A 10,676-nucleotide genomic window follows, 5' to 3' on the forward strand; every position below is an offset into this window, starting at 1 on the left:
GGGGGGTTCTCCAAGCCTGGTCTTCTCTGCATACAATGGACTGTGACAACTAGGGAGCAGTCTGCCTCTGGAGCCCCTTGTAACTTTTCCCAGATTGAATGTGAACTGCCCTAGGTAACCAAATTATGCAAATCACAGCAGGAGCCGACAGACAGACAGACAGACAGAGACACAGAGAGAGAGACACTGAGACAGAGAGATAGAGACAGACAGAGAGAGAGTGAGAATGGGAGAAAGAAGGGAGGGACAGAGAGAGAGAGAGAAGGAATGGGAGAAAAAGAAAATGGAAGAAAGAAAATGGAAGAGAGAAGAACAATATGAGAGAGAACAGGAGAACGAGACAGAGAATGAAGGAGAGAAAACGGGAGAAAGAGGAAGAGAGAGAATGGGAGAGAGAATGGGAAAGAATGGAAGAAAGATAGAGAATATGGGGGAGAAAGAGAAATAGTGAGAGAATGGGAGAGAGAGAGCAAATAGGAGAAAGAATGGGAGAAAGGGAGAGGGACAGAGACAGAGATAGAGAGACAGGAATAAGCATCTTACCCTAGGATGTAAGTGTTAGTATTATCCCCAGTTTACAGATATGGAAACTGAGGCAGACAGAGTAAGTGACTTGCCCAGGGCTTCACAGCCAGGAAGTGCCTGAAGCCTGACCCAGACTCTGGTCTTCCTGACTCCAGCCAGCATGCTAGCCACTGCGCCATTGAGCAGTCTCCTAATAATAAAAACAGTGGAGACAAAAATGATGTAACTGACAGGAAGGAATCAAGTAGTAGAATCATTCCCTGCCCCACACACCAGTGAGGGCAACACCTTGGCCAAGTCACCTAACCTCCACCAACCCGAGTTTCCTCATCTGTAAAATGGAGGGAGGGAGTCAGACAACAAGGCTCCTGAGGTCCCCCTCATCTCTGCACCGATGTTCTTACAGAGCTAAGGTTCCTTTGCACCAGCAGGTGGCAGCATTGTACAGCATAAGCCTCGGTCTCCCACTGCCCTGGTCTTCCAGGGATTCTTCTGCCCTTTCACCTGGGCAGCATCCCGCCCCAGAGGAGACCGTGAGATCTTAGGAGCAGGCGGGAGGGCAGAGCCTCTCGCCTCCAGAGCACAGCTCTTGGTTAGACCCAAGATAGAGCAGGAAGACTCCGCAGAGGGTTCAGGTCCAACCACTTCATCTTACAGAGGAGGAAACTGAGGCTCAAAGCTCCATAAGCTGCCTGGGGTCACACAGCTAGTCAGCATCTGAGACAGGATTCGAATACAGGTCTTCGTGTCTCCAGGTTCAGCACTCTCTCCAGTATGCCAAATAGCCCCTCTTAGGGAAGGAGAAGCATGGAGGTCAGTGTCTGTGAACAGGCATGTGTAGGGCTTCAGGGCAGAATGAGATGCAGTGTGGGGCAGTGGGCAGAGAACTGGCCTCAGACCCAGGAAGACCCAGGTTGCGTCCTGCCAACAACAAAGCCCTAATAGCTGCCATTCCTACAGCTCTTCAAGGCTTTCAAAAAGGCACTTTCTATGCATATCTCAAGAGATCCTCCCAAGAGCACTGGGAGGTAGGTGCTCTTATGATCTCAATATTACAGAAAAGGAAACTGAGGCAGGCTTGCCCGGGCTAGCAAGTGTCTCAGGCCAGGTTCAAACTCGGGTCTTTCTGACTCCGGGTCTATCCTATGCGCCAAGGCACCTGGTGCCATCTTTGTCCAGAGGACGCCTCCAGAAAATGTTGCTGCTGCTGCAGATGATGATGATGGTGATGGTGATGATGATGGTGATGATGATGAAGGTGATGATGGTGATGATGGTGATGGTGATGATGATGATGATGGTGATGATGGTGATGGTGATGATGATGAAGGTGGTGATGGTGGTGATGGTGATGGTGATGGGGATGGTGATGATGATGATGGTGGTGATGATGATGATGATGGTGATGATGATGATGATGGTGATGGTGATGATGATGAAGGTGATGATGGTGATGATGAAGATGATGTTGGTGGTGATGACGATGATGATGGTGATGGTGATGATGGTGGTGATGAAGATGATGATGATGGTGGTGATGATGATATGAAAAATACCATAGGAACGCACCTCTAAGGTTCGCGAAGCATTCACATCCTCTCATCCATTTCTTCTGAATGTTTCCTCCTCGTTTCCAGGTCTCCACCACAGATCGTACAGCCTGCCAGATGTCAACAGTAAGTGGTCTGGGCAGTTGTTATGCTGGAGTTCTTACATTCTTACCTAAATTTCAAGAAATTAACCAGAACCCTGAGGAAAATCCCCAATTTCCCCACTCTAGTTATGGTTCTACCTGAAATGGTTGGGGTCTGCATAAAGAGGAAATAAGATAGAGCTGAAATAGACTCTGCCTATGAGAAAGAAAGAGACACAGAGAGAGACAGACAGACAGAGACAGAGAGAGACATAGAGACAGAGACAGACAAAGAGAGAGACAGAGAGAAAAAGAGAGAAAGACACACAGAGACAGCGAGAGAAGAGACAGAGAGAGAGAGAGAGAGAGAGGAAGGAAGGAAATAAGGAAAGGAGGGAGGGAGAGAGGAAAGAAGGACTAAATTGGACTCGTTACATCCATGGCATTCTTGGTAAATACAGATACTTCCATGAGAATCAGCCCTTCTTCCTTGTCCTCCCATGTACACTTGCGACAACCCAAGGCAGTGAGGGTTAGTGCACAGAGTACTGGACTCGGAGTCAGGAATACCTGAGCTCCAAGCCTGTCTCAGCACTCAGTAGCCATGTAACACTGGACAGGTCTCTTAGCCAGTTTCCTTATGTGTCAGATGAAGGGGCGGGACCGATGACCGCTAGGATTCCTCCCAGCTCTAACTCAATGCTGCAGCCAACCTCCCATCCCTCACAGGTGAAGCGCAGCTCTCTCCTGTTGGAGGCAGTGGAGAGAGTGAGCTGACCTCTGAAAATGAGTCCCTGGATGGCGCCAAGGCTCAGCATCTCGGCAGAGTGAGTGTCCCCGCTGACCCTGTCCCTACTTCCCCAAGTCCCTTCTCTCTCATCACTGGTGCCCTGCAGTCAGGGCCATCACATCTGCCCCCCCCCCTTGAGTGTCAGGGGGCGTTCCGAGGCTGAATTCTCAACCCTGAGAGGTCAGTGAGGCCAGAGTGACCAGGAAGTCCAGAGCCAACTCAGCAAACACAACCCACATCAGCTCTGGTCCCCCTCCAGCTCACAGCTTTCTGGCTTGCAGCAGTCCCCTTCCAGTCCCAGGCTTGGGCAAGCCAGAATGTCTGCTCTGGCCCCCTCCCCTCCTGATGCTCAGTGAGTCTTTGGAGCCCCAAGATTTGGAGCTCATCTCACCCATTCCCCTCATTTTGCAGTTTGGGAAACTGAGGCCCAAAGAGGCACAGTGCCCTGCCCAGGATCATACAATTAGTGAAGGATTTAAGCCCAAACTGTGTCCATCCTAGAGCAACCTTTGGATGAGGCCTCTGCAGTAAAGGAGAGCTATGGATTCAGAAGGGCTGGGTTCGAGCTTTGACTGGGCTATTGACTATCTGTGAGACCCTGGGTAGGTCACTTTCCTGCCCTCTTGGAGCCTCAGTCTCCTCTTCTGTAAAATGGGCATAAGACCCTTGCAGTTCCCCCATGCCAGGGCTGTTGTGAGGGGTGAGTGAGATAGACTTGGGGCATGCTCTGTCTGGCATCTCCCTCACGGCTGCCTCGGCCGTCAGCTGAGCTCATATATCAGAGGGCACCATGGACAAAGTCAGGAACACCCGAATTCAAATCCAGCTCCTTTAACCAAGTGACCCTGAGCAAGTCACTTCACCTGTTTGCCTCAATTTCCTCAACTGTAAAATGAGGATAATAAGAGTCATTGGCCAGGATCATCATGGATCTCAGAGGAGATCCTGTTTGCAAAGTGCTTTATGTAAATGCTAGCATTGTTGTTATTGTAGTCATCAGAGTGCAGGAGGAGAAAAGTGCTTTGCAAGCCTCGGTCCCGTAGATGTGTCTGCTATCACCGCTGACGTCTATGAAGCGGACCTGCCCCCCCCCCCCACACACACACACACATCTGGAAGTCCCCTCCACAGCCCCGCCCCCAGGCGCCTGTCTCCAGTCCCAGCCAATAAGGAGCAAGAGCCTTAGATGTTCAGTCGATCTGCCACATACCCAGTTGCCAGGCCAGGCCATCTGGATGGCACTTAACTATCTAAGGAAGGGTGACAGAGACAAGGAGCTGGGTGCTAGGTACCATTGCTTCCTACACTGATGCCCCGCGGTGGATACTGGTGCCCCCAGTGGGCGCTGGTGCCCTCCAGTGGGAGCCGGTGCCCTCAGTGGGTGTCATTGCCCCCCGGTGGGCACCGGTGCCCCCAGTGAGCATCGCTGCCCCCAGTGGGTGCCGGTGCCCTGCAGTGAATGCTGGTGGCCCCAGTGGATGCTGGTGGCCCCAGTGAAGCTGATGCCCCATGGTGGACGCTGGTGCCCTTGACTTTTTTCCTTTCTCCCACCTGCCACCCCCTTCTAAGGAAAAGCGGCTGCTGTCAGTTGACCCCTTTGACTTTGAAGTTGACTCGGACTGTTCTGCTCAGTCTTGTCCTCAGTCCCTGCAGCTTTCTCCAGCACCAGCCACCCTGGACAGCCTTCAGGTACTGGGAGGGAGTGGGGGGGTGTTCCTGCCATCCTCTGCCCCTCTGCTCCTGCCTCACCTCCCTGGCAGCCAGCACACCCCCACCTTAAAGTGTCTCATCATCCAGGGGGGAATTCTGCTGTGTGGGGGTGTCCTCAGACCCAATGCCCAGCCCCCACCTAGGCTGTTACTGACCCCTCTCCACTTGCCTCCCATAGAGTATGAGCTCCCTACAGGCAGGGAACAGCTCCACAGGTTCAGAGCTGGAAGGGGCTTTGGGATTCCTCTTCACCGACATTCCCCACCCATTAAGAGGAGTGAGTATTAAGAGCAGAGCCAGGATTTGAATCCGGAAACCATCACCAGGATCTGTGTTTTTTAGCCCTGTCTCCTACCCAAGTTAGGACTAGATTTATCTGAGGGGCAAAGGTCAGCTCTTCTCTCACTCTCTCCTTGGCTCTCAGCAAGCCCCATGATAACAGATATGCTGAGAAACCTTCAGACCCTTCACTTCAAAGGACCCAGGTCTTCACCCTGGGACCAGACCCTCCACTGGACCAGATAGCAAGTCTCTGTCCCCTAGCAGAGGCCTTCTCGCCCTTCTGTTGCTGAACAAAACCGCCACCATCAGGCTTCAGAGGGGAGCACACAGACAGAATAAAAGGATGCTTTTAGGAATCCTGTTAGTTAATTTTTTTGAAAAATCACTTGCAAATGTATTCTTCGTTCTAAGAAGAAGCCAGTGTCCTGCTGTGTCCCCAGCAGGGCGGGGCGGTGGGAAGAACCGTGCTCTGGAGGGAGAGGATCCCGCCTCTTTGGACCAATCACTTAACAAGCCTCAGTTTCCTCCTCTGTAAAATGGCCTCTCAGCTTCCCTCCATCTCCAAACCTTTTCTCCTGCAATGATCTTTTTAGTCAAAGCATGAAGACTGGTCTGTAGACTGTCCCTGGCCCTTTGGCTCATTCATCCCCGATGAATGAGTGAAGACTGGGCAGGGGGCCTCCCAGAGTGGGACCACCGGCTCCTCCCTCACTCTCCTAATTATGAGGCCTGTGTTCAGACCCTCTCAGATGCTCCCTGTGCTGACAACAAGGCAGCTGCCTCCCAGAAGGATGGCTTGATCACCGATGCCAATCATTCCCCAGAGGCCCAGCACCTTCTCCAAGAGCGGGAACGCAGCGGCCCAGAGATCTCTCTGCCCTCAGACTCCAGCCTGGAAAGAAAGCCCAGCCCTGGTAAGCTTTCAGGTCCTGTCTGGGAGGGGAGGTGGGATCATCCAGGAACGGACCATTGCCCTAGTGCAGAGCAGAGAGGCCCTGGTTTGCAGGCCCATCTTGGGCCAGCTCCCCCTTTTGGGAATCCCTGGGGGGTTGGAGTAATTCTGTCTTCCCTAAACTACTTTTCAATGTTTCTAAGAATATAAGAGAGTCTCTGTACTAGAATGGCCAGAAGGCAGACCTCAGAGCCAGAAGACTAGGGATGCAGTGTGGCTTCTGCCCCACACTGGCCATGGGTCAAGTCCCCTAAACTCTCAGGTCCTCCGCTCCAGGGAACTGTGAGACCAATGAGTTACAAAAGGAGGGCTGACCTGCATGGACAGGGAGATTGCACTGCCACCACCTGACATCAACGAAATCCCCGGCCAGTCCAAAAAGTCCATTTTCTATTCAAGAAACGAGCCCTCATTGGGGAAGGAGTCTGGGGTGGGGAGGGGGAGAGAGCCAGAGATGGCTGGCCCTGGGACAATTGGTGAGTGCTGTGACATTCCTGGTCACTGGACAGGAAAGGAAGTCTGGGGACAAGCCTCCTCTGAGGAACCAGCTGTATGAGGTCCTGGCTGTGCTCATTTCTGGGTCCCCCATCCTCGAAAGGGCAGTGACTAGCTGGAGGATCCAGAGGGGGGCAGCAGTCATGGGGAAGGGCTGGGAGTCCAGGTCAGATGACAAGGGGTGGAAGGAACTGGGCCTGTTTTAGCCTGAAGGAGAGAAGAGTGAGTGGGGGCCATGAGAGATGGGTTCAAGTGTCTGATGGACGTCCATTTGGAAGAGGAATAAGTTCTACTTGGCCCCCAAGGACCCATCCCTGCAGTGAGATCAGTTTGGAGTTGATGTCAGGGAAAAGTCTCAGCCTCCCTTTCCCAATGTGTAAACTGAGAGGGTCGAACTGAGAGAAGGGAGGAGATAAGCATTTATAGAGCACCTGCTGTGTGCTGGACCCTTTACAAATATCCCACTGGATCCTGATTCTATTCTTTAATTAGATGACCCCTGAGGTCCCTCCCCAATCAGAAAGGGTCAGCCCACAATCACAGCTAAGTTTCCAGCAATCCTCAGCCTTAAGCCTTCTGGAGAAAGTTGCCCCTGGCCATAGATTCCAAAGATGTGGCCCCCTAAGGCTCCATCAGCACAGAGCTGTTCAATGAGAGACCCTCAGTCCCATTTAGTGGATTGACCTGTTTCTGTTTGTTCCTAATCCAATCTGTGGCATTCAGAGGCTTGCTCACCCCCACCCTCACCCCCACCCAGGGAACAATGGCGGTTTGAGCCCAGAAGTCCAGAGCCCTGCTCAATCCTGAGGTCACTGAGGTCACAGCAGAAGCTGAGCCTCTGCTCACTAAGCTGTCTCTAATAGCATCACCCGACCAAGTGCATTGGGAAATCTTGGTGACGGGTCCTGAAGCACAGGACCTGCCCCCCCCTTCCATGTTTTCTTTTTCTGTTATTTGCCTGCCAACATCTGCTGGCTGCCAGGCAGGGCTAGGGTCCTGGAAGCCTGCAGTTTGGTACAGGGAGGAAGTGGAGGCTTGTGGGAAGGGTACAAGATTTTGTGTTAGGGAACTTTGGTTCTAATTCTGGCATAGCCATTTACTACCTTGTGACCCTGGGTGAGCCACCTCAACCCTCTGGGCCTCAGTTTATAAATGAAGAGGCTAGGCTAGAGGGCCCCTAGGGTAGGTCCTCCCCAGATCATAATCTCATAACTTCCCCAGGCCTCAGTTTCCCTATTCATAAAATGAGGGATTGCTATCCAATATCCCCTCTATAACCATCCCTATGGTCTCAGAAGTCCCTTTTCTATCCCTTTCTATAATCTCATCACCTCCCCGATCCTCAGTTTCCCCATCTACAAAATGAGGGGCCTGGGCTCAGTGATCTGTGGGAGTCCTTTCTGACCCTGGTGCTAGGACCCTCTGGTCCTGTGTTCCTCTATAACCCCACTTTGGAAACATCATGGCATGGGACACAGGGGCATCCTCCAGATGCCATGGGACCAGTCCTATGAGCCCGAGGTCAGCCCACCAGCAGCAGCCCATGGGAGGAGCGAGGTTTGGATTTGTCGATAGTGAAGGGGCCAACCCAGAATCCAAAGGGGCCAACAACAGTCAATGTTCCATAAGGGAGGGATTTCCAGCAGGTCAGGTAACCTGTGAGCTCCTTCCGCCTTGGAGAGCGAGGCATTTCTTGACCTGTGACCCTTACTCTAGTGAGGTGAAAAATGTGCTGAGCTTGGAGTCAGGAGAGACCTGGGTGGGAATCCCACCCCCAGTACACCTATGTGTACCCCTTATGAACTCTGAGCCTCAGTTTCTTCCTCTGCAAAATGGGGATAAAAAATCCCTGTGAAACCTCCCTCCCCTCTTGCTATGAGACTCATCTCAGACAAATAACCGTAAAGGTCTGTATACATTAAAGTGTCTTAAAATTCAGTCATCCAGTTTAACCCAAAAAGTACTTTTTTGTGTGTTTTCTTTTTAAAATTCTTTTTACAAACATTTATTCTCTCTCCCTCCTACTCCCCCCTCCTCCCCCCATCCATACTGGCCAGGTCCAAAATGTATAACTCACTCTGCATTTCCAGTTAAGCACCTACTATGTGCCGAGCACAGTGCTAGACTCTGGCATACAAAGACAACATCGAACCTGTGCCTGCCCTCAAGGAGCTTACTGCTGCTGGAGGTAACAGCGTGTAAGCCAATAAACATAAGAAAATCCAAGATGGGGACAAAATAAATACATGGTGATTATTGTGTCACCTTCACTCCCCAGAGCTGCCCCTTCTCCCACTCCCAGAGCACTGTCCCTTATAATAAAGAGGGAAAAAGAAGGTGGGGGAGGGGCAGGGAGAAGGTCAGCAAAACTAACCAATGGGTCCAAAAGTCTGATGGAGTATGCTGTGTTCCATGCCCATAGCCCCCCACCCCTATAAAGCAGAAAGAGGAGATACCTTCTTATACTTCTTCTTTGGGGTCAACCTTGGTCATTGTCATTTTAAGGCTTTTGGTTCCAATTATCTAAACTAGGAGCTTTCACTTGGCTCAAGGTAGAGAAGAAATAGATTTAGAGTCAGGGGCGCTGGGCTGCTTAGGTAGGCATTGGCTGTGTGGCCTTGAACAAGGCCCTTAACTTCTCTAGGCCTTTGTTTCCTCTCCTGTAAAATGAGGGGGCCTCTAAGAGCCTCTAATGCTCTAAATCTGTGGTCTTCTGATTATAAGGACTGGGGTGGGGGGGGGGGGGCGGGGGCTCCTCCCATCTCCAGATCTATGAAAGTTTCCCCATAGAATTCAAACACACCAGGGGTGGCCAGGTAGCACAGCAAGTGAGAGCAAGTGTTGGGATGACCTGGATCAAATCCAGGCTTAGATACTCAGCACCACACCCAGAAATAACTGACCGTGTAACCTTGAGCAAGTTACTTAACCCCAATTGCTTAAAAAAAAAAAGAATTCAAACACACCCATCCTCCACAGAGGGTGAAGCCATGAAGAGTGACCAGCCCCAAGTCCCAGACTTTGCTGGCATGGACACCTCAAATAAGGATGGTGAAGAGGCCCACCAGATGGCGGCCCGTCTGCCCCACCATGCCTCCCAAGAAAACACGGCTCCCCCTGAAAGCCAGGTAAGAGAGAGATTCCCCAAGTCGGCCTCTGTCCTCTCCTTGGCATGATAAACTACACACAGTGACACACCAGGGAACTGAGAGTTTGGGCACAAAATGTGCTGATCATGTCTTCAAAATGCTTTCTTTTAGACACACGTTGTTACAAAAGTTCTTACAACTCCACGCTACAGAAACTGTGATTTACACCAAGGAGAAACACAGGCCTCTGCCTTATTGATCTCCGAAGTTTCTCAAAACTGGGCCTAAAGGCCTGGGGCCTTGGCCTTGGGCCCAGCCCTTCTCCCCTCACTCTTTTCTCAGATTCTCCCTTTTCTAGATTATGAGTCAAGGCTCCAAGGCTCAAAATCCTTTAACCAGCCTGGTCCAGCCATGTGGCCTTCAACATCCCTTTGACAAAGAGTGGCTTTTTCCAAGCCTAAACTCAATCATGGCCCGTAGGTTTCCAATAGCAGTGAAATCAGACATTCCCAAATGCAGATGGGACATTGCCATACAAGCCTGCACTGTGCCACACTTCAGGGAAAGGTAAGAAATTTACCCCCAGAATGGAACTGACCTTGCTTTGATGGCCTGGGAACTCTGATCTGATTTCAAGCCCATTGAAAACCTGGGAGCTACAGTCAAGTCTAGACTTGGAAAAGTAGTGTTGTTTCCAAAAGTCTGGTCAGTGGCCACCACAATACGTGGAAGAATTCAAGAAGTGTCAGAATCTTGCAACCTCAAGGCCAGTTTGGACACACTAAGTAACTAACTGAAGCGAAAAGACAGATTGAAGATAAGAAGGTTGTGGCCTTGGCTTTGTAAGATGTAAAAGACTGTGATGTTTATTGCTCCCCAGTGACTTTCATCCTTTACTTTGTCCCAAGTAATTCTCCCCTCTGCAGGTGCCAAGCCTCACGACGGGCCCTGGGGTGCAAAGACAAAAGGGACTTAGTCCAGGAGCTTTCATTGTGCTGGGGCTGCTTGAGCATGACATATACATAGACAGGTATAATAGAAGGTAGGGAGGAAAGGGGGCAAAAGAAAAATCAGACCAAGTGCTCCAGGAGAATGTGAGGAGAAAGAGAATCATGTCATCAGGGAGGAAGATCAGGGATGGCTTCCCCTGCAGAGAAGCTGCCACATGAGCTGAGCCATGAAAACAGAAAAGAATTCTAA

The 10,676-nt window shown here is 51.1% G+C and overlaps 1 protein-coding gene across 8 annotated transcripts in view; it reads left to right on the forward strand.

Moving 5' to 3' along the window:
- The window catches only part of MLPH (melanophilin), a 70,547-nt gene that overhangs the window by 18,866 nt on the left and 41,005 nt on the right, over positions 1 to 10,676 (forward strand). For 5 of the 8 annotated variants that reach the window (XR_011171350.1, XR_011171351.1, XM_069103150.1 and 2 more), the window contains 5 exons: positions 2,163 to 2,201; positions 2,888 to 2,985; positions 4,518 to 4,637; positions 5,680 to 5,854; positions 9,367 to 9,515. Coding sequence is in view for 6 of the 8 variants with exons in the window: in XM_069103150.1 (XP_068959251.1) it covers positions 2,163 to 2,201; positions 2,888 to 2,985; positions 4,518 to 4,637; positions 5,680 to 5,854; positions 9,367 to 9,515 (581 nt within the window). In the remaining 2 variants the exon portion in view is untranslated. The remainder of the gene's footprint in view (positions 1 to 2,162; positions 2,202 to 2,887; positions 2,986 to 4,517; positions 4,638 to 5,679; positions 5,855 to 9,366; positions 9,516 to 10,676) is intronic. The other 3 variants (XM_069103152.1, XM_069103149.1, XM_069103154.1) reach the window with 3 other exon arrangements.

The sequence above is a fragment of the Petaurus breviceps genome, unplaced genomic scaffold, assembly GCF_028583685.1.
Source record: "Petaurus breviceps papuanus isolate PSGF00001 unplaced genomic scaffold, PetGlider_PUasm1.0 567, whole genome shotgun sequence".
Lineage (NCBI taxonomy): Eukaryota > Metazoa > Chordata > Mammalia > Diprotodontia > Petauridae > Petaurus > Petaurus breviceps.